The 23,790-nt window shown below is 37.6% G+C and overlaps 2 protein-coding genes across 3 annotated transcripts; both read left to right on the top strand.

Annotated features, from left to right (window-relative positions):
- The first annotated feature begins 3,225 nt into the window (after positions 1-3,225).
- Positions 3,226-11,866, top strand: LOC110860317. Of its 2 annotated transcripts, none has more exons than XM_035860304.1 (6): positions 3,226-3,317; positions 3,413-3,477; positions 4,057-4,418; positions 4,907-5,478; positions 10,117-10,306; positions 10,962-11,866. In XM_035860304.1, exons 2-6 carry the CDS (start codon positions 3,451-3,453, stop codon positions 11,197-11,199), a joined length of 1,389 nt encoding a protein of 462 aa, XP_035716197.1. In that variant the 5' UTR covers positions 3,226-3,317; positions 3,413-3,450; the 3' UTR covers positions 11,200-11,866. The 2 variants fall into 2 exon arrangements, with proteins under 2 accessions (XP_035716197.1, XP_021965054.1); XM_022109362.2 differs by having other exon boundaries at positions 3,232-3,317; positions 3,419-3,477.
- Positions 11,867-14,050: 2,184 nt separating this feature from the next.
- LOC118439186 lies at positions 14,051-16,790 on the top strand. The gene is made up of 3 exons (XM_035860283.1): positions 14,051-14,386; positions 14,442-14,607; positions 14,685-16,790. Exon 3 carries the CDS (start codon positions 14,805-14,807, stop codon positions 16,752-16,754), a length of 1,950 nt encoding a protein of 649 aa, XP_035716176.1. The 5' UTR covers positions 14,051-14,386; positions 14,442-14,607; positions 14,685-14,804; the 3' UTR covers positions 16,755-16,790.
- The last annotated feature ends 7,000 nt before the right edge of the window (positions 16,791-23,790 follow it).

Raw genomic sequence — 23,790 nt, 5'->3', positions numbered from 1 at the left:
CAGGTGAAAATGTGTCGAATTTCAATTCATATTCTTCCATTGGTAGTCATTAACAACCTATGTACCAAATTTCAGCTTTATTTGCTAAGTTTTAAAAATCGGTATGGGTCACCCCCTAGGGTCCCTCCAGATGAAAATTTTTACAATTTTACTTTGTATTCCTTCATTAGAAACCATTATCAACCTCTACACCAAATTTCAGCTTTCTACAGCAATTTTGAAATTTTGATGCATAATACCCACCCAGATGACCCCCACCGGTCAACCACTTGACCGATTTCGCCCATCTTCGAACTTGACTCCTCCTTTGACCCTTACTACATTTGTGCAAAATCTCAAGTGGATCGGATTAGTTTTACGGCAGTTATCGCAAACCAGACAGACAGACAGACGGACAGACAGACAGACGGACATGACGGGTACATAAGCCCTGACTCGGGCTAAAAATTGCACTTTGCCGCCAATATTTTTTTTCAAAGTGGACATTCAGCGGCAAGTAAATATTCTTTATCACGCGGTTCCTAATTTTTAGCTTAACATTTTAATATACTCCCTAGACCATCGTGGTGTAGCTTGGTGTGTTTGAAAAAAGGTTAATTTTTAGTTTGATTTAAATGCAATTTTCATTTAAATATTGTCTACAAATAAAATTTTTGCTTTCAATCGAATTCAGGTTTTTCATATTCAAAGCACAAATGAAAATCTCGTGAGTCTCAAATAAATTCACACAAATACAAGTTAAAGTATTACTGATATTTTAGAGGAGGCAAATTATACTTGACTAACAATAATTTCTCCGCATTTTCTGGACGTGAGAAGCATTTGAGGCTGCCGTAGGCCTCTGTGGCTTCCGAAAAGACATGCTCGCCATAAATATTAGTTGCTGGCAAATAACAAATTTTGAAATGGATAAATAATAAATTGACCCATTGTGGCTAAATGGACTAACTTGCTGCTAAGTTTCTTTATGAACTAATTTATGTCGAAAATTAAATAAAAAAAGAACTACCCGTTACCCGTGCGGGTAGTTCTCGCTACCCGCAGATGACGGGTACCCGCAAGAATCGTGCGGGTATGCGGGTAACGGGTACCCGACCCGTTACCCGCGGCAACCCTACTATTCACCCAACGTGTTGCAAAACCATTTCATGTTAATAAAACAAGCAAATATCTATCAATATTTCAAATTTGTTAATACTCTAACAATGCAATTATTCGACGAATTTGATTCCAGAACTCGTAAAATTTTCCACCGTTTAAGCTCATTTACTTCGATCAGATAAGATTTACATGTGCAGGTGCACTCTTAGAAATTATGTTACCCATTTGAAGAGTAAATGCACTCTGCATTCTAAATTAAATAGCTTATGTAAGTCTTACTTCACCCCGACATTGCAAGAACACCCAATTTCATTGGATTTCATATATAGATTTAATTTAGGGAAAGATCTCTTTTTTCCACGACCACACCCCCGAGGTTGTTCTATTGACCCAAAAAAGTTTATCAGATCCTCCCCCTGGGGTCATAGGGCCTGATGCCGCAAACAGATCTCGATCCGTTCTTTCGTTACCCTGCTGACGAACCGACAGACAAAGTCTTCGAATAAAGTAGCTTTAGCTACTTAAAATATTTAGGAGCGCAAACCATGTTCAGGCGAGATTATTTTTTGACCATATTAGTTTGGAAGAGCAAGTCTTTAGAAACAACATTTGGTTCGGCACTTGCGCAGATGCGCAAAATTCAGAACGTTATAGGCGCCGCAAGTTCGCAAAAACGAATGATTGTTCATACATGGTAGAACGCGAGCTCAACTTTTTTCTGTCTCTTTCGCTCGGCCTCTTACTCACACGTGAGGACATTGACCCCGCAGCCCTTCATCATCCGAATTTTTCATTAATAATTCCGAATTGTTATATTTTTAATGATGTACTACCTACCGCCTAGCGCCTAAATTCCTAACGCCTATCGCCTACCAGGTACTTTCTACCGCCTAAAGACCTAGCGCCTACTTACTAACGCCTAAAATATCCACCGCCTACTTCCTAACGCCTAAACGCCTACCGCCTACTTCCTAACGCCTAAAATGTTTACCGCCTAAAAATTTTTTTATTACCTTTTTAAACGTTTTACACTATTCTATTAGTGGGGCACTTTGAGATTTTTGTAAAAATATCATGGAAATCATAATTTCTTCTTATCACAGTGGGTCACTATGAGATTATTGGGGTAAAGTGTAGCATGGATTATCAAAATTATGTCCCGTATTGGGATATCGTTCGTTTTTAAGCGAGCGAAGCGAACAGGTTAGGTTAGTTATACTAGGTACGTGGAAAGCGTGAAATATTCAGCTAGGAGAGCTAGCAAGGAGATCTACCTAGGATAAATAGTTAGAAGTAATAGTTAGGAGAGCTAGCTAGAATTCCTAGCTATAAGTCCTAGCTAAGAGAGCTAGCTATAAGTCCTAGCTAAGAGAGCTAGCTATAAGTCCTAGGTTAGGTTAGGTTAGGTTAGGTTAGCTAGGAATTCTAGCTAGCTCTCCTAACTAGGACTTCTAGCTAGTTATCCTAGGTAGATCTCCTTGCTAGCTCTCCTAGCTGAATATTTCACGCTTTCCACGTACCTAGTATAACTAACCTAACCTGCTCGCTTCGCTCGCTTAAAAACGAACGATATCCCAATACGGGGCATAATTTCGATAATCCATGATACACTTTACCCCAATAATCTCATAGTGTCCTACTGTTATAAGAAGAAATTATGATTTCCATGATATTTTTACAAAAATCTCAAAGTACCCCACTAACAGAATAGTGTAAAACGTTTAAATATGCAATAAAAAATTTTAGGCGGTAAACATTTTAGGCGTTAGGAAGTAGGCGGTAGGCGTTTAGGCGTTAGGAAGTAGGCTGTAGATATTTTAGGCGTTAGGAAGTAGGCGCTAGGTCTTTAGGCGGTAGAAAGTACCTGGTAGGCGTTGGGCGGTAGGAACTTAGGCGCTAGGCGGTAGGTTGTACATCATATATTTTTAATATAAATTTTGGAATTATTTCACCCAGTACAATGTTTTGCTATGTTTTTGTCCTTCATATCTTCATTTTTATCCTGACTTTTTGGGGGGAGTGGGTGGATTTGGGGGGGGGGGGATTATAAATGCCGAATTTCGAATGCATCTTTTGCATTGCGATACCTTTTTTAAACATGCGAGTTGTGGTATGGGGTAACGTGAAAGCCGCGTCTGGCGGGCAGAGCAACTCAAAATTTTCCGTCGACATAAAGCTGATGAACTGATTGGAAATTGTTTATATATTTTCAAATTGTAAGTGGAAAAACGTTAATTAATTAATTGTCTAATTACTTCGATGTAATTTTACTTGTTTTTCTTAATTGTACCAAGATTAATAAAGAATTTAGTTTCAGATTACCAAATCGCAGAAAATATCGCAATCAAGATGGAAAAAGTGATGTCAAACGGGCTGGTAAGAGGATTAATTTAAAAGGGGACAAAATAAGTTATCTGTTCAATTAAGAAAGATCCATTTTTCATTGTTGACATTAAATTGCTCACTTTTTGACCCGTTCAACAATATGTGGCATTAAGGTCCCATTGAATGAAGGATTATGAATTTAATTTTTTCGTTCTTCGATGTATTTAAATTCGTATTTAAATGGAGATTTTGAAACTTGCTTATCTCCGTACGTTTTTTTTACTTACATGAAGATTTATTACATCCAAAAATTGTTAATTATAAGTTTACAAAATCAGGAGGTTCTGATTAAGAAGAATATTCTGATTCGAGGAAGAATACCTATTTCACTTTTGCCTGTTATACTTTACTTCTATTTTCTGAAATTCCAATCCAAAGAAAAATTTGATCCTCCCAAATTTTATTACTTTTTGGCTGTAATAAACAATAAAATCTTCATTTTAAAAAAATAGTGGAGATGAACAACTTTCAAAATCGCAATTTCAATAAATCAAAGAAAGGAATGATAAGTTAGGACAACTTCTAAACCTGTATGCAATTCCACCTTAATAAATTTATTTCTCTTTCCAGCTCGTCTCCACCATCATGGAACATCTTCCCGTCTCCGATCTTATCCAGTGCGCCCAAGTTAACCCACTTTGGGAACAAATGGCCGTGAAATGGCTGAACCGAAAGGCCATCGTCAACCTCGACTATGACGAAAAACCCATGTCAACTTATCTGAAAATGGTCCGTGGCGACGGTGACGAAACGATTGGGCGATGTCACGACCAGATCGCCCTGGACGGAATGGGTTCTCGGAACGTTCGAGACATATTTTTCGGCAGCAAGCATACCGTCACTCGAGAACAGTTTGACACCCTGGTCGCAGCCGTGCAGGAATTTGGACACTGCGTGAAAACGCTAAAGGTCCAGTTGGAGTTTGGCGAAGGGTGAGAGAGTTAAAAATAAATCCGATTTACTTATAATTTCATGATTTTGGTTAACGTGTGAATTTTTAAAGTACATAAACGGGACAGTTTTTATTTATACACGTGCCAACTTGATTATCTCATATTGGAGGCGGGCTGAAGCTGAAATTCTAATCAAATCTGTCTGTTCCGTTTACATAACAATTCGTCACATTTTTAATCCCAGTGGCAGCGGAAGCTTGGGGGCATGAGCATTCCTGAGGGGCTTTTTAATAACTTGTACCAGATAGAATTTTTATCGCACAATGTCCCCCTGCTTCCGTCCCCACTATTTTTCGCCGGTGGGGATTTATTTTAAAAATCTGTCAACATCCAGTCCTATAAATTTGTCGTCCAGAATTTTAGATAAGTTCCCAGATGCTGGAAATAATTTTTTTAAATCACGGATTTCGACTCATTACAAGAATTTAATCCATTGACACAATTCTAAATATATTTTCCCCAAACAGGAAACCACTCCCTACCGAATACCAAACGATCTTCTCCTCCGCCCAAAACGTGGAATTCCTCTCGTTCGAATTTCAATTTCCCGGTCACCTCGAATCTCTCGCCACGCTGCCCCCACAACTATCCTTCCCCCACTTGAAAATACTCTCCTTCTGTACGACCTGCATCCGCCCCCTAACGGACGGACTAAAGTGGACGGAGGAAAGCTTGCGCGCCGTGTTGGGCAAGATTACCGCGGCGGCGCCGAATCTCGCCGACGTCTCGGCTGGGCGGGACGAAACGATGGGAATTATTCTTGAAGAGGTCGCCAAATCGGGGGGAATACGCCGCCTCGAGGAGAAAATTCAGGCTATCGAGACCTGCCCGAAAACCAGAACGACCACGATTTTGATGGAGACGGGGTTCGAAAATCTGAAAACTCTCAAGCTCGCGATTCGTTCGGAAACGCGGGACAATTTTGGGAAGATTGTGGAGAAGTATAAGCACACTTTGGAAAAGCTGCATGTCTCCTTGGCGTATGGGGGCGGGGGGTGGTTGATCTTTCCGAAGAGTATGGACAGGTTGGAAGAATTACGTAAGTTGGAAGGACGAAGGTGTGTAATACACTCTTAGAAGTTTGAGATATGTTTGTGGTCTGACAGGTCTAGATTTCTTGGTATTAAAGTTGTTACCGCTTGCTATTAAAATTCATTAAGGGGTTAATTCTGGCACGTGGTAATTCTGCGGGGGGAGGGGAATTCAGCAGTTTTAACAAAAACTTTAACTAAATTTTATGTTTCGTCATATTGATAAATTTCCAACCAGAATTTTTCAATTTTTAATTTTATCAATTTTTACGGACGACTTTAAATAGGTTTTCTTCGGAATTAAATCATTTCTCATAAAAAGTGTCAAAAAGTTCAAGTTTTAAAAAAAACTTTGTGGTTTTTGCATATCGGACCGAATTTTGAACTTAAAGTTATTCGTATTACTACACAGATTTGCTTAATACAGTCAGGAGCAAAATGATAGGCGATATGGTTTTTTCCACTTAATTTCCATACTAGTGTTCCGAATGACTTGAAACTTTACACAATTCTGTATAATGGCATTACTTTATTCTAACATAAGTGTGACATATCAGCTTCATCGGGAAAATTACTTAGCTGGAAAAACTTAAAAAATAGGTGGTGCAAAATGATAGGCGATCGTCAATATTTTAAAATTAAAAATCTGTATTTATTTTGCTCGGCAATATTTGAAGTTTCTAGTGACTTTAAGTACTTCGAGGGTCTTTGAAATAAATTCATTAACTCGGGGGTTCAAGTGGCCCACGAGCTATTGGAGCGTCTGTTTCCCCCATTTCGCCGAAATTTTCAAAATCGCACCTCTCAGTTGATTGACGTGGTCATACTGTTTTGAAATGAGGTACGCATCGCATACCGATATACCCAAAAGAGTTTCGATCGAATTTAAGGTGGTAATCATGCTTATGCTATCCAGATGACGTAATTTTCTTTAGAAAAAGTTCTTATGGGTCAGCCTAAGCGAATAAATAAATGTGTTACCTTTGTCACTAACTGAATTTCGCCCTCCCATTTTGACTACCGTGTTCCCTAGACCTTCGTGAACTAGATTGACACAGTAGAAAAGACCCGTTTCGCTTGGCATACACAAAATACTGCCCTGACCCTTATACCAAACGCTGCAAAAATCATGACCAGTCCACCACCATCCCACCGGAGAGGATATCATACCAGTTGGAGTGGAAACCTTCGCACCCATCCACCACCGTCCTTCCTGTGCAGATATCGTGGCACTTGGAGTGGAGTAGTACATCTGCCAAGTTTTCAGGAGAGTACGAAGGTTTCCACTCCAACTGGTATGATATCCTCTCCGATGGGATGGTGGTGGACTGGTCATGATTTTTGCAGCGTTTGGTATAAGGGTCAGGGCAGTATTCTGTGTATGCCAAGCGAAACGGGTCTTTTCTACTGTGTCAATCTAGTTCACGCAGTACGAGCAGAAATACGCATTGGAATTGATTCGAAAAGTCTTTTAATAACACTTTTTGACATGGCTGCCTAATCTTTTTTCGAAATTTCGGCCAGCTCTTTTTTCGACGAGTGGTTTTCCACCAGTCTCTCCTTTCTGTACCCGTACAATCAGATTCACATCGGGAGACTGTGCAACCAACGAAAGAAGCTTAAACTCTTAGTTCTCCAAAAACTTGCATCGTTAATTGGGGTAGCTGTTTTGGGTCACAGCATTTTTGGAATATTAAATTCCTGCCCATGTCAGGTTTTTGCCAAATAATTTCAAATTATCGTTTGGAATAATATTTAGACCTCATTGGTCATGATTTCATCGATAATGACCAGGTAAGTACGCCAGGACCTAGTCATTTAACCCCAAACCATAATCGATCGTCCTGCCTGATTGACTCCCAGACGGCAGCATTCATTTTTTAGAGCCTCATTTTGCATCCTCCAAACTCTAACCATCCAACCCGCACCCAATAAGTTAAATTTACTTATGTGAGACCTCTAGACCCTTCTTCATTCATTGGAAGTCCATTTAGGGTGATATTTAGCTGATTTACAGTATCGGCAGAAAGTCATTATACCCTCATACTTTTTCCACTCCAAGCATGATATTGTTCGAGAAGCTTGAGGGGATGAACTGCAATTTTGCACAATCACTTATGATAATGTAAGGTTTTCGGAACCATACTTTGAATGACGGCGGGGCACAAGTAACGATACGGTTGAATTATATTTAAAATTCCAACAGGAAAAAAGTCTTTACACCCCTAATAAAGTTTAATAAAAAATTTGTTCATAGTGTTTCTTGGTTAAATAATAGCCAAATTAGAATCTGGGCTGTCCACCTCGATCGTTTAGTAAGGCAAAGACACATCTTGGCATCGACTCAAAAAATGAGCTCCAAACAGAAGTGTCGAAATTCTACTTTTCAAGCCTTATGGCGTCGATCAATCCTTTAAGGTTTGATAGCGTGGGCTGGGCAATTTTAGGCTTCACAATTGACATTAAATGTTCGTGAACATGCTGTCCGTTGACTATAGAGGGCAATCCAACAATTCTAACTTCTTCGTTGTAAACCAAATCTTCAATAATTTTGATGTATACTTAGAATCACATTCGTATTTAAAAATAAAATTATTCCCCAACGGTTATTTCCTCCTGACAGTATCAAATTCCAACCCAGAACGTCGCAATAGTAGTTGGAGTACATGATTACTTCGATTTTGTTAAAGCTTCGGACGCCCTTCCGCGGCGTATCGCCCAAACACTTCGATTTCAACCCCCATTCTTAATGGTTAGCGTACCGTAGTTGGGTTGGCCAGCTTCTCTTTGCTGAATGCATATTCCAGTGGTCCCAATTTGACCAAGCAGGTTCATGTTGACGTCGCCGAGCAATGTCAGGAGTTTCCAACATTTAACCGCCGAACAGTGATGCTTTTTGGCCTATTTAGCGTGGGCTTCAATATAGGCCTCGCGGAGAAATTGATTTCTCCATGTTGCTCGCTATTCAAATCGATCTTAACTGATCCTATTGTCTATAGTTCACACAGAAACTTGAAGATGATATTCCTCCCTCGTTTCCAAGTTGATTTTTGGTAAAGATAACCGTGAAGTCTTTGGCTTTTGGAGCAGTTGCCGTGATGAGTCCATGGGGATGTGACCCATGTACTTGATAAAGCTGTTAAGTTCCATACCATCTCAGCTTTTAAGTAGTTCTGGACTATGCTGGCAACTTTACCAACCCTAATGGGTGGTTAGTCGGAAATTCTTTGGTGTCGAAGCGTTTTATCATCAAAATTTACGACATTTTTCCCCAGGACGGGGCTAAGGTGTTTTTGAGTGATTATGAGCTAATATTGATAACAGATAAGTAGTGCAACATAAGAAAAATGTTATTTTTCAAAGAATAATGCATCACCTGGTGGGTGAAGAACGTTTTAAGAGGGTGTTTTCAGAAATTACACTAAAAGTACAAAAAAGTCAGAGGGTGTAAAGACTTTTTTCCTGTCGGAATTTTGGATATAATTCCACCTTGTCGTTGCTTGTGCCACGCCGTTACCCAAATTATGGTTTCGAAAATGTTTCACCATGATAAGTATTTGTGCAAAATTGCAGTTCATCCTCTCAAGCTTCTCGAACAATATGAGGCTTTATGCGCAAAAAGTATGAGGGTATAATGACTTTCTGCCTATACTGTAAATATCTTGAGTTGGTTCGTTTTTTGGGTCCTCTCTTCTATCGGGCTACTGGACCCTGAAACCCCATTGTATGATTTTTGATTGATCACACTATTGTATTAAATATTGACTCCATAATTGGTTCTCAAATTCTAATTGCTTTTGGGTGTTGAAATCTTCCGATTTCAAGTAATTTGTTGCTTGATTCATCAGCTACTTTTGGGCGTTGGTGACTTTTTTTCTTTCCCATCATGGAAAAGTAGGAACTAAAATTGTCATTTTATATTTTTTGGCTACATTTCCAACAGTAAATGTGGAAAACTATGTTTTCTCTTTGATTTTTCGATATCAAAGTTTTTTTGTGAATAAGAATTGATTATTTCTCGCCGCGCCAAATAGAGCTCGTTTGGTGTCGCCATTTTGGTTCCAGACAACACAATTGCGGACTTATAATGTAGCTAACATCATATTTTGTCACCTAATTAACTTACCGTAATGAGTCGCGGTAGGTGGTTACGAAAATTGTTTCGCGTAATTAATTGGGCCACATGTTGCCAATACTTTTTGCGGGTTAATTTTGCAAATTTTCCAACAAATTATTTAAAAACTGTGTTCATCTAATTTTAATCAATAAAACATGACTATAATCGAAAACTACATTACATTTGTTAAATACGTACAAATTTGCATGCTAATTGTATAATGCATTCCAATGGTATAGCCAATTTTATTTAGTTGGCGTGGGGGTTGCCAAAACTTGTTCCATTGACTGTAAGTTTTTCCAGCTAAGTAATTTTCCCGATGAGGCTGATATGTCACACTTATGTTAGAATAAAGTAATGTCATTATACAGAATTGTGTAAAGTTTCAAGTCATTCGGAACACTAGTGTGGAAATTAAGTGGAAAAAACCATATCGCCTATCATTTTGCTCCTGACTGTATTACAAACATTAATCTGGAACGAAGACCTATTGTTAAAAACTAATCTTTTCTTTCTCTTTTTTTTGCAGACGTGGACTTCAACTGTCCATTTTTTCAGGATGAATACGCCAAGAAATATCCGGCCTTAAAATTCCCTTCTTGTACCGAATCCGGGCACGAATTCTACCCCAAGTTGGAGAAAGTTGTGATGGGAGGGACTCGTCAGACGGAACGCGTCATGCCAAAATATTTGGCCATCATTTTTCCGGGACAATATTGGTAAATAGTGACGCACTCTTAAAAATAATGAGGGGGGTCTAAAAAATCGCGATGTAATTCTTCCATCACGAAATTTATGGACGGCCCCTAATTTTAATCTCAAATCCTCCCAGGGCTTGCATTTCCAAGGCTGTTAGACCCACGCAACGACCAAAATTTACATTATGAAGGCAGCAATCAGCCATAAATACATTTTTCGTCAAGAAAGTAATCATTTTATCTCTGTAAAAATCCTTGATTTTCACGATTTTCTAAAACTAAAGTATTTTGACACATAAAAAAAACTTAATTTCTTGACAAAATTTATATTTCCATATGATTGTTGCGTTATCCATGCAGATTTTCGTAGCTTTGTGCGTATGAAATCCAGACCCTGGGAACAACGGAGATTATGTAAAGTACTGTATTTTCACAAGTGCATCCTTGCTTTTTACCAAATTAACGCTACTCTGGATTTTGTATACGTTACTTAATTGAGTAAATCAGTCAATTAAATTCAGTAAATTGGTCAATTAAATTCATTAAATGCGGTCTTAATTCAATGAATTTAGACCGCATTCACTTTTGAAAAGGGTAACATTCCCTGTAAGAATCCACGGTTTTAATTATTTGCAACTTATAACAACCATTATGACAAAAATTTTCTTTCTTTAAGGCGGAAACGGCTTCCCATGCCAGAATTTGGATTTCCATCCGTACGCCATCTCGAGCTCGAGAAGTACGACTACGACGTGGAGGAATGGGATTTGGCCACGTTTCGACGGATCGTGAATTACTTCCCGAACTTGTACAATGCTGATACTTCTGATATTGCTACCGAATACGATGACGACGACGACAGCGAGGACACTTCGGAGGAGGAATTTTTTTCTGAGTCTGACTCCGACGAGTAGGTTAAGGTTGAATTGTGTGTGGGTTTTGAATTTGAATTTTTTTGTCTCAACTTTCTCTTCTTCCACGTATTTATGTATTTAAATAGAACGGTTTTGTAACTTGTTCATCTTTTACATGTGTTTTTTTTACAAAATTAGGATTTTATTATATCTCAAAATCGATAATTATGCAAAGTTAGAAGGTTAGAATTTTCCCGTTCTTCTTCGATGAGAAATAGAAATATAACAAAATAATAAGTATCAACTAAATATTTGTTGAACGATATACGTATGTTTTCTATGCATAAATCAGCATAAGCGGGTGTTTTTCAATTGCCATATATGTATATTATTGTAAGCATTTATGTAAATATGTGTGTTTTAGTGAATGCCAAAAAAAATTAAAGTCAATTGGTACAGCCGTTTTGGCTCTATCGTGCCGGACAGACAGACGGACGGACGGACATGACGGTTCCATAAGCCCTGACTCGGGCTAAAAAGCCATTATTCAAAGGGATTCATAAGATTATTAGGTTTTATCATTTTATTTTTAATTCGCATGAAACACATAAATATGTATAGAATTTTGTTTGGGATAAAATATATAGATACATACAGTATGTAACTTTATTGTAGATGCAGTGCATGTATTTGATATATAAATCGGGAATACTTTGTAGCGACTAAATATTTCAAACTGGTTTTTATACCATTTATTAACAATGTTTCATACTACAATCATGCAAAATTTGGAATGATTAGAGCTAAAACTCAATAATTTATAGATATTTCTATGTCAAAAAGTTGCAAATTGGACTCAACGTAATTGTAGATGCAGCTGAATTTAATTACAATTACGACCCAGTCATTCACTCACGAGACAAAAATGATGTTCGAGAAGCTCATTTTGGGTAACATCAGTTGTCTATGTATGCTCTCAATAAAAATATTTTTTCGAAACATTATTTCAAAATTGTATACATAATAACGAGGTCAATCTAATAACTCGGACTGAAAATGTTGCGTGTCATGAAAAAGTTTCTAGTTATGGAAAAACTGGCGAAAACTTTCGAGACTCTAATTTAAACAAGCAATTTATTTAGATTGTTTGAGGGATACTTCTTACATAGTGAAATAAGCGGCTGTTTTTACTCTATCAATTATGTATACATATTTAAATAGACAAATATGTACATGACGAAATGTCTTAAAAACGCCAATATTCAAATGATTTATTGGATTATCTAACATATTTAGGAAAATAATTTTGTTTTATAATTAAATACTTATACAAGGTAGTGCTGACATGAATCCGGATTCGGCTGCAATCGAACCGCAAAATCGAGAATAATAAAATGTCAAATCTGAACTCGTAATCAAGATGGCCGAATCCCAATAAACACGGGGTCGGAGTTTAGATGCGACCCTGGAGTAGAATCCGACTCGTATTCAGGCATAATTAAGTATGATTCTTATATGGGAACACGGAGCCGGATTCACCCGAATTCGGATTCGACCGGACACTACCCCCGAAATCCTGGATTCAGACCCGGACCGAAGATTGTCGGATCGAAAAACAACGCGAGAATCGACTTGAAATCGGGATTCAGAGTAGAATTGGACTCGTTCGGTGCCCTTAGGCAAGGCATATCTACTTCTATATATTATTTCCATAAGCGGGGCATCAGAAAAAAACCACTTATTTATTTATGTAACACGTATCCCTGAAGCAACCCTGCTTACGTTAAGGTTCCGACTAATACCCCAAGTAGCCAAGATTATCGGGCCGAAGGATATTAAAGGGTGGCATAGTTGGGCGATGGTTGGCCGACTGTGCCAACCATTCCCCTCCCGATTTTTGCAGACAAGTTTTAAGCAAAAAGTGCATGTAGAAATTTTTACATTTACTTCCTTCCTACCGAGGGTGGGACAAGGTTGGCAAAAGTATATTTAAATTGCATCTGACAAAAACTGTCGGCACGAGGTCGTACCATCCGTGGCCAAAAATACCATAGTGCGCCATCTATCCACTACAGCGCCAATCGTACTTTCAAGTCCATTTCCAGCACGAGAATCTGCCAGCATGGCTAAAATCACTTTTCCTCCAAAAAATAAATTCGCCATCGTCGAATTTAAAGAAGATGATAACTCTGTGTCGATAGTGTCAACAAGTTGGCTCATAGACTTATCCACAGTCCTCTGGCCATCATCACCCAACGTCACTTCTATGGTGAAAAAACACAAGGCACCAGAAGAGAGTTGGGCACGACATAATTGTAAAATTTTGAAAATTAAAGGTGAGTTAATAAAGCGATAATAATTTTAGATGAGATAATAATTTTATCATTTTATTTCCTAATACGCAAAATTCTTATCTTTTTTATTTCCAGATACTTTTGATGATGCACTTGTTGTATTGCGTTTAGCCGAGAAATCAAATCAGTCGACACTTGAAACTACCGTGGATGAGGATGAAAGTCGTCGTCCTAGGCGACGAAGACGAAATAAACAAAAGAAAAAAGTAAACTCTGAATCTTCTGGGTCGTCGCCGAGTAAGGACCCAATTGATAGCGACATCGAAATTCCAAGCACGTCATTTACCTCAATTACTACGTCAAAACCAGTCGAACCGAATTATTCAAGTGATTCTGACCACGATCAAATTCACTCGCCGAGTGTGTCCAACGGTATTTAAACATTCTTTTATTTAAAGTGTTTTTAAATTGACTGTTCTGTTCACAATTATGTAAAATTATATATGATTTCCTCCTTATTTACGATTTTAGTTGGTCCGAATAGTTGCCCAATTATATCAAGTCCTAAGTTGATATTGGTTGATCACGGAACGGTGGCATTAAATTTCAACCTTGATTTAAGTGATATCCCTCCAAGTGTTAACAGTCTTCCAGGCTTTAGTGGGGATTTAGTTGGCAAAAATGACACGGGTAGCTATTTTATATATATTTGTACAGATATACATAAAGTCATTGCTTTATGTATCTAAAATTTATTCGTAGAATTTGAGAAAATCGTTATTGATCGTTTGGCTAAATTAGAACAACTTGTCACGGAACTGTTGAGAAGGTCAGGTGGGATTAACATATCTCCCCCAACTAAAATAAAATTGCACAAAATTCCTGTGGTGACTGTTGCTGAGTTTAAGTCATTAAACGTGTGGATTCAGGTGCAGGAAAATCGTGACTGTTTGGTAAGGGTATAAAATTAGTTAAATAAGTTTAGTGTAATAATAATCTTCTATTTAGGTCACGGAATTGGCACTCATTGGCGCAAAAAGGCTCTCTCTCCTGGTTAGCAGAATACTGAAAAAACTTTTTGCAAATAGTCTCGCAAAAATCATTACTGTCACTGGAGCAGGGAAGGATATTGAAATTGCTTTAAACAACGAGCCAATTTATCAAATTATAAGAGGTAAGATCTTGAGTGACAGTACAGATCCAAAGTTGTAATTTAATGAAGTTGGAATTTCAATGAATTGATTAATCTAGATTCCGTGCGTGCCACAAACGGTTATAGTTTATCTACGGACCAGGAAATTGGAAGTTATGTTGCATCGTGGCTAAAGGGTGCTGAAGACAGAGAGGGCGGACGAGAAAAACGACGACAGAATGCTAACCTCAAACAGAACAAAGGCAAGAAGAAGGAAGGCGGAAGTGGCAACCCTTCTTCATAATATAAATATAGCTTCCTCCTCTACTATTCTAGCGCCAGTATCAAGTGTGGATGGTGAATCAGTTTCAGAATCTCAAGTAATAATTAGTAGTTTGCATGATAGTGTAGAATATTCGTCAAATTCAGAGAATAATAGTTATAGCTTTACAAGTTTCAGTGAAAACGAATCGTTCAATGAAGAGCAAACACCATTTCCTCAAAAACTTCGAGGATGGGCTTTGTCCCATAATATTACACATGTTGCTTTAAAAGAATTATTATCATTATTATCTAGTAGTCTCAAATTAACAGTTCCACTAGATCCTCGAACATTATTAGAAACTCCCCGAGTAGTTGAAACTGATTTTATTTCTGGTGGAGAATTTGTATATTTCGGAATAGAAAAAAATTTAAAGAGATCAATTTCAAATATCGCTCACCTCGTTCAGCCAAAATCAACAATTTTTAGCAAATTTTATCACGATTTTGGCGAAAATCTTGTAACAATATCTGTAGGTGTGGATGGTATTCCATTAAGTAGGAGTACAAGATCCCAATTTTGGCCGCTTCTTGGTAAAATTGATCAACTTAAAATTAATTCAATTTTTGTAATAGGGCTATTTTACGGAGTTCAAAAACCTACTAATTTAGATTTTCTAAATGATTTTATTGCTGAGACAATTACACTAGAGAAGGATGGATTTAATCATTTAGGGAAGAAATTTCATTTCAGAATTTCCTGTATTATTGCTGATGCTCCAGCTAGAAGTTTCATTAAGGGAATTAAGAATCATAATAGTTATTCAGGGTGTGAGAAATGTGTTCAACACGGCGAATTTGGAAAAAGTGTAGTGTACACTGAATTAAATTCAGCTTCGCGTACAGATGAATCGTTTCGTTCACAATTAGACGAGAATCATCATAAATTTTCTACTTCTTTATCAAAATTGCAAATTGGCTTGGTCTCGCAGATTCCATATGACTATATGCACATGTGTTGCTTAGGGGTCATGAGAAAACTTTTGCGACAGTGGGCAAAAGGGAAATTGCCTCATAGAATGCAGAGTAAAATTATTAATGAAATTTCAGACAGATTTATAAATTTCAAAACGTTTATGCCTCGTGATTTTCAGCGAAGACCAAGAAGTTTGAATGAGATTGATAATTTTAAGGCCACGGAATTTAGAACGATAATGCTGTACACAGGTCCAGTAGCACTGAAAAATGTCTTACCGGAGAAGTATTACATTCATTTCCTTTATTTTCATTGTGCTATGTTTATTCTTTTATCGGCCAATGCTGATGACCCCGAGTGGAACGCTTTAGCCAGGCGGTTGTTGACAAAATTTATTTTACAATGCAGAGTCGTATATGACAGTAATTTTATGGTTTATAATGTCCATGGTTTATCACATATTCATGAGGACGCTCTAAACTTCGGACAATTAGATAATATTAGTGCGTTTGGTTTTGAAAATTTCATGCAGCAACTGAAGAAAATGACAAGAACAAAAACATTTTATCTCCAACAGGTTGCAAAAAGAATCGTAGAAAACGAAAAGTGTAACGTTATTAAGAGAGAATTAGACGAGAAACGCGAAAATTTTCAAGCAAACAAAATAATTGTAAATAGCTGTTATTCTCTGAATTCTGGTCAAATTATTATAGTTCGAAGAATTACGTACAATAGATTTAAAAATGTTAAAATAGTTCATTACGAAACATTTAGTAACAAAAAATCACTATACGAAAAACCTATAAGTAGTTGTAAGTTAGGAATTTTTATTTTAGGAAATGAAATGAAAAAAACTTGTGAGCTGAATTGTTTACAAATTGCACATAGATGTATTTTGTTACCCTTTAAAGAGAACTTTGTCTGTTTTCCATTACTACATGATATCAAATAAATGAACTAAATCAGAAATAAACAGTGTGAGATTATTAAAATTCGTTGGGGAATGGTTGGGGCCAACCATGGCATTGGATCGGTAGGATGGTGGGCGGCTGATGGCACGAGGTCGGGAAAAACATTTCCAACCTTCGGCCCGATAATTTTGGCCACCCACGGCCCGACTTAAAACACGAGGACAAGATGGTACCTTCGGCCGACATTATTGGCCACTCGAATACCACTGTCGGGCCGTTCAATCTTGGCGACTAGGGTAATTATACACCGCAATAAGTACAAACATACATACATACCTGTATCTCTTTAGATGGTAGCGGATCAGAAGTTCATTATCAATTATGAAAGGCTTTCTAGCAAATATGAAATATTTAATAACCTGATTACCCATAGTCTCCTTACCTAAGTAATCAATATTCCAACATCTTCCCAATATGTATGAATTGTCCAGTACTACGTATTTCTATTGTAAATTATTTCTCTTGCATTCCTTATATGTCGCAATTTTATACTCTATATTCTTCCCAGAAGTCAACATTCAACCTCAAAACTGCTTAATCTCGAATAAAACCATAAAATGCCAATTCGGAACAACTTCGCCAATTATTTAACCAAAGTTACATCTTTTAACTCATTTAATTATTCCCATACTGATCTGCTGTCTCCCGGATTGTGGAACGTTTTATCAAAATACGTGACCACTTTTAGACATTTCATTCCCTTCGGAATTTTATTAAAGGAACGAAAAATATTTTTGGTGAAATGCTCCCTCCTGAAGCGTACATTTCTTATCCTTTCAACCACGCTAATCATAGTGTATCCCTTCATCACAGTATTCCTACTGATTAACAAATTGTTATTTACACGACAGGAAGCCTCGGACGATATGCAGGGATGGATAAGAACCTTAGCAATGTTTTACGTTGTTTTTCTCCTTCCTGTCGTCATCCGACGAGTGTAATGATTTCTTTCCGAGTAGGAACAGTTTGTCAAGTGGTAAATGCGATTGCCGAATTTCGTGATAGGATAACAAGTAAGTAAATACTCAGTAAGTAAATACTAAGTTTTTGGTTTGCATCTCTAAATAGGACAAACATTTTTCCTGAAAACTTTGTTGAGTGCGTGTTAAAAGAATCCATTCATCAGCGCTATCATAGCCATGGCTGCACTCTTAGGAATGGGGTTACGATTATAACTAAAACGTAAACGTATGGGACTCTACCGCAGTGGTTATGAATGTGTCACCAACTGTTTATAATACCAAGCCAGAGAGACTTGATAATTAGTCAATGACAATTGTAACCACTCGATGATAAATTTATAACCACGGCGGTAGAGTCACATACGTTTACTTTTTGGCTATAATCGTAACCCCATTTCGAAGAGTATGTCATTTAAAAATACAAACCTACCTAGTTTAAGAAATTATAACAACGCAAATTCTAAATTATTATTGGTCTTGCTCAGCTCTAGGTAAGATTCATCACCGGCCCCCCATCAATAAAATCTTGGAGATCTCTTTACCACAGAATATAGATTCTACCAGAAGAATCGATCTTATGTATTCGAGTGACGCTTATAGAAGAATGGGGAGAGCCCATCAAATAACTCGGTGTACATTTGGCCCACCTGGGGGATGGCACCTCCGCATCATCATCACCACATCTCCTGGCATCAAAAAATGATGATGAAAGCACATAGGTGGCGGTGGCACCCCGATTTGTGCACCAGAACGCACCCTCGTAGAGCATCAAATTTGTGCAGACGCAGCTCCATGAATGACATGAATGACACTCCATGTCCTCAGAATGGTGTGTTCTGGTGCACAAATCGAGGTACCACCGCCACCTATGTGCCTTCATCATCATTTTTTGATGCGAGAGATGTGGTGATGATGATGATGCGGAGGTGCCATCCCCAGGTGGGCCAAATGTACACCGAGTTATTTGATTGGCTCTCCCCGTTCTTTCATAAGCGTCACTCGAATACATAAGATCGATTCTTCTGGTAGAATCTATATTCTGTGTCTCTTTACAAGCCTTCACTCAAGTTTCGCCCTCCCTCCCCGCAATTGTTGTTCCTGTAGGTGTCTGGCTGGATATAGATCCGTTTCGTTTTCTCAGCCGAATCATAGTTTTTCAAGGATCAGACTTGATAACAATTCCGTTACGAACTTGGATCATAACTTGGGTCGGGGTGGAACTACTAAAATCATTTTGCGGTCTTGCCGCAGTAGGTCTGATAGTTTTGGCCACATTGACTCAAATAAGGCGTGTCCAGGGTTAAGTTGGAAAAGGTAACTTTAAATCATCCTGCGCAATTCGTCAAGATTTTGGTTCAGCTATATTATTTTTTTGAGGCGTAATTTCAAGGGCAACCAGCAGGTATTTTGCTTTTTTTGTAAAAATGGTGAAATTCGTTAGAAATCTGGGTAAAAGTACAAGCCTCGCGAATCGCGTTTTTTCAAACCCTGAAAAACTTCGTCATTTACAATATCTTCATCACTAACTCTTCCTCGTCAAGTCGTGGCTCTGCACGAATACTGAAAACTTCAAAAAGTTTGTTTCGCCAGGTGGGCATAAAAAACAAAACCCCCCACATGTCCCGATTTGCTAGAAATCGAAAAGTTTTTTGCCTTGTGCTAAAGAAGGTACTCTAACCTTCGCTCCAAGGCGAAAAAGCTGGCTGGATTCGAACGTTAATCGCAAAAAATCAGCCAAGACATCTCGCAAACTGGTGGAAAATCGAAAATTTGAGGGTTGGTGCGGAAAGTTGGAATGGTGGCCAATATAGGGCTGCGGCAAATCTTCCGCGACCAAACCTGTTTGGTATGATTGCCACCTACACTGTACCAAAGGTTTTATAAAAAATTTCTAAACAGGACGAATTCCACAGGTCATTATTCTCATTCCAACTTAAGCCTGGACACCCTATAATGGCGCGGTGTAGAAAAGTACTGAACAAATGGCCAAATTCTCAAATTAAAGTTATGAAAGTGTATAAGGAATTGCAAATTTGGAATTTTTACGGCAACCAAAATTTTTGCAAGTTTGCTGTCCCACCACTCATATTTTTTGGAATGGGTATTATAATTTGTGCGACATATCTAACTATCAGAGTACCGGGTAAAATTCCGTCTCTCTTGTATTTACTGTTTCCATCGACCAGTATGGTGGGATTTGCCTTCGTTGTGACGATCGGGCCTCAGGCAGCGATGGTCTGGGAAGATTCGGTTAGTTTTCTTGGGTTTCTGAGGGGCACGTGCTTCTCGAAGTATGAGGCGAGAATCTTCCGTTCCCTGAATAAGGTGGGAATGGCGAATGGGCCTTTTGGAATGGCAACGAAATCATGGATAACGGATATTGTGTGGAATATTATAAATTACACGATTAATTTGTTGTTAACGTTTTAGAAAGATTGGACAAAGTAAGAAATAAAGTCCAAGAAAGTGCGACAAGTTAAAAAACAAGATGGAATATGAACAAAAGAATATCTTCAGTCGGAAATCATGATTACCGTATTTTGAAAAAGAATTAACAATGAATTTTTAATTCATTGTCACTTTATATTTCCTTATTTATCAATCAAAAGCAAATTTTAGTATTAATTTAGTAATTAAATAGCATAAAATTCTTTATCTTATACAATTATCACTACTCATAAAGAGCCAGCGTATTCCCTGCCTGGCTGTGGAGAATTATGCAAATGAGGAGAGGAGTAGAGGAGACAAAGAAAAAAGCGGAGCCACCACCACCACCACACTGCATGAATGAATGCATGCATGAAAATGTACACTGACAATGGAACCCTTTTTCAAGCTACACCGGGATTGACTAACGAGTTATATCAAAAAATCAAGCAAAAAATTAGGAGTCACATGGTGCTTATCGTTCCGTTGAATGACCCCTTTGAAGAAAAATATTGGGGGTCAAAGTACCCTCGAGCGCCGTGGGTTTTCGCCTGGTGGGGAAACAGGGAGAGAAAATTAAATAAAAAATTGAACTTTGCCGCCAATATTTTTCTTCACAGGGGCCATTCAACGGAATGATAAGCGCCATGTGATTCCTAATTTTTGGCTTGATTTTTTGATATAAGTCGTTAGTCAATCCCGGTGTAGCTTGAAAAAAGGTTCCATTGTGAGTGAGCAGCATACATACATACATACATACATACATACATCACTCATCAATAGTGGTTATCATGATAAGTGATCGTGATAATCACTATTAATTAATTATTTTAGTTTGAGAAACTCCACCCACAGCGAGTGGCATATCAATTCGAATGTATTTTTGACGCTGAATCCAACGCCGCCAATGGTTTTGACCTGCGAGGCCCCCGTGACCTTCCCGTGACCGTGGGGTTCAAATATGGCTTATTCGTGATGTCGCATATCAATTCGAATGTATTTTTGCCGCTGAATCCAACGTCGCCAATAGCTTGGCGTTAATTGTAGAAGTTAACGGGGTTTATGGAACTTAACGGGAGCGTGAAGCGTGAGAATTTAAATTGTTAGCTATGCAGTTACTCCCACGCGACGGGAATTTAAGTAATTGGCTATTCAACTACTCACACAGGGGGAAATCAAATTGTCATGTGACCAGATTAATTAAAATGCAGTATGACTTGGGCAAACCCCCACTCTGATGTATGTATGTAGTATGACAAACTCTCCACTGGGAATTATTTAAAGTATAGTATGACGGATTTTTCTCTTTTGGCACACCCCCCACTGGAACTCTAGAACACGGCCTTGGCCGGGCTATACGCTAGTTACACTATAATTAAGTACTCGTTATTAGTAGTATGATTGGTAAAACTACAAAGCATTATTTAATAAATAGCTTGTTTTATTGATCGCTTTAACAGAATAAGATTACATAAAATAATCAATAATCCTTAACATTAGTTAATATTTTTGTTAAGATAAGTATGTATGATAGCTATGAAATGTTTTGTAATGGGAAAAGCAGATTTACATGCATATTCTAATTGAAAACGTACCTATTTACTTACTTCTCAAAAAATAATAGGAATATTTAACTAAGGTGCAAAATTAAATAAATACTTTGTTTGAAGCTCCTTGGACTTTCTACGCCAATTATCATTATCCAATCATAATTGGACCTTAGCGCAGGATTTTTGAAACGCGATGGCTAATTTCACACTTTTAAAACCCAAGAACGTTCGAGTCTTAAACCAGCGACTACATTTCTTACCAGAAAACCATCGGGAACATTACGGAAAATACAGAAAAAAATCGAAACGAGTAAGTCGCCAAAAAAATAAGGTTAGCGAGAAGTTCTCTGATCTTACTTAACGAGTTAACATAAAAAAATCATGTCAAAAATAGGGAATTACATGGCGCTGATCATTCCATCGAATGGCCCATTTAAAGTAAAATATTGGGGGTTAAAGTCCCACGAGCACCTTGGTTTTCGCATCGTGGAGGGAAAGGGAGAGATAATTTACTAAAGAGCTGAACACTGCCTTAAATATTTGTCTTCAAAAGCGCTATTCAACTGAATGATAAATGTCACGTGATTCGTAATTTTTGGTTCGATTATTCGATATACCTTGTTACACAATCCAGGTGTGGATTGAAAAAAAGTTTGTTAGTACACTCAAAACAAAAATTTGTCGAATCAACACCGTCGGTATCAATATGTGACTTAACCGCCTTGGTTACAATGTTGATTCCGAGTTATGATGATTTTTATACCGGTAGTTATAATGTTATGATCGGACGGAAATATTTCATTACGACTCGGAATCACAATTGTAACCAAGGCGGTTTAGTCATACATTGACACCGGCGGTGTTGATTTGACAAATTTTTGTTTTGACTGTATATGTATGCAATCCGGCAGGTATTGATTCCACCCTAAATGTGCGTATTACTTACCATTTGCCGTACTTAAATAAATGTTAAAGTGTGTGGAGAAGATTATAAGATCTTGCGGTAGATTTGTGATGAACAAATGGAAATATGATTCGATTACTGATAATATCAATGTTGATTTACAATGGTTGGAAGCTGATAATTTATGTAAATATGAAGTATCTAAATTGTCGTGCAAAATGTTAAATCAGTGTGGCCCCAGTTCCTTTCACAACTATGTGTCGCAACAAGTTTTTGAAACGAAAATAACCAGAAATCGGTTATACTCAGAACCTTTTATTGCAAGTAGTAAGATATTCATGAAGTCCTTTAAGTATCGGGCAGCAAAAGTTTGGTCAATGTTACCTGAAGATATTAAATTAAGCTTCTCAAATATTAGTTTCAATATATTTAAAGTTAAAGTTAAAGCTCACTATCTTAATCAGCAATGTGAGGAAAGGTTAATTGATATTTTTAGTATGATCGACGAATATGAAAATAATAGAGACTAAATTTAATCGTTATCCTAATTATATTATTATTCTGACTTATCCATGTTTAATGTACATGCCTTGAGATGTAATGACCCAATATTGGGGTGTCTCATTGAATAAATATTATTATTATTATTATTACATATATACATCGATTCATGCAAATTATGTACATAGAAGACTGCCTCTATAATCAAGGAACTACTTATGATCGATACATTTTTCTCACGGACATATGCATCAAGTTTTCCAATGCTGGATTTTCCAATCCGTGCAATATTTACTTACGACGATCACTTCACTTCATTAAAACTACGTACAGAGTGAAGAGAAAAATTAAAAAGTCTAAATTTCGTATTTATTCCCAGTCTTAAAAGTGCCGTGAAGACATAGGTAAATACATACACTGGTATTGATTTGATAATAACTTGGTGATAGTTTGATTTTGCGTGGTAAGTTTTTATTGCCATAATATAACTATGTATATTTCCGGTAATGCCCGTTACTACGGTGTGGGCAAATTCATAGATATAAATATGTGCTCCGGTCAGTAATGATTGAATGCCACATTGTTCATGGGAGTGTCCATATATCACGTCATCAAAAGGGTAGGTCGGGGTCGCATTATCTTTCTCGGGTTTAAGATTCCTTAATCCGTTTAA

Source organism: Folsomia candida, unplaced genomic scaffold (assembly GCF_002217175.1).
Source record: "Folsomia candida strain VU population unplaced genomic scaffold, ASM221717v1 Fcan01_Sc031, whole genome shotgun sequence".
In the NCBI taxonomy this organism is placed as follows: Eukaryota; Metazoa; Arthropoda; class Collembola; order Entomobryomorpha; family Isotomidae; genus Folsomia; species Folsomia candida.
Note: the sequence above shows the minus strand (reverse complement) of the source record. Positions and strands in the feature narration are given on the sequence as shown.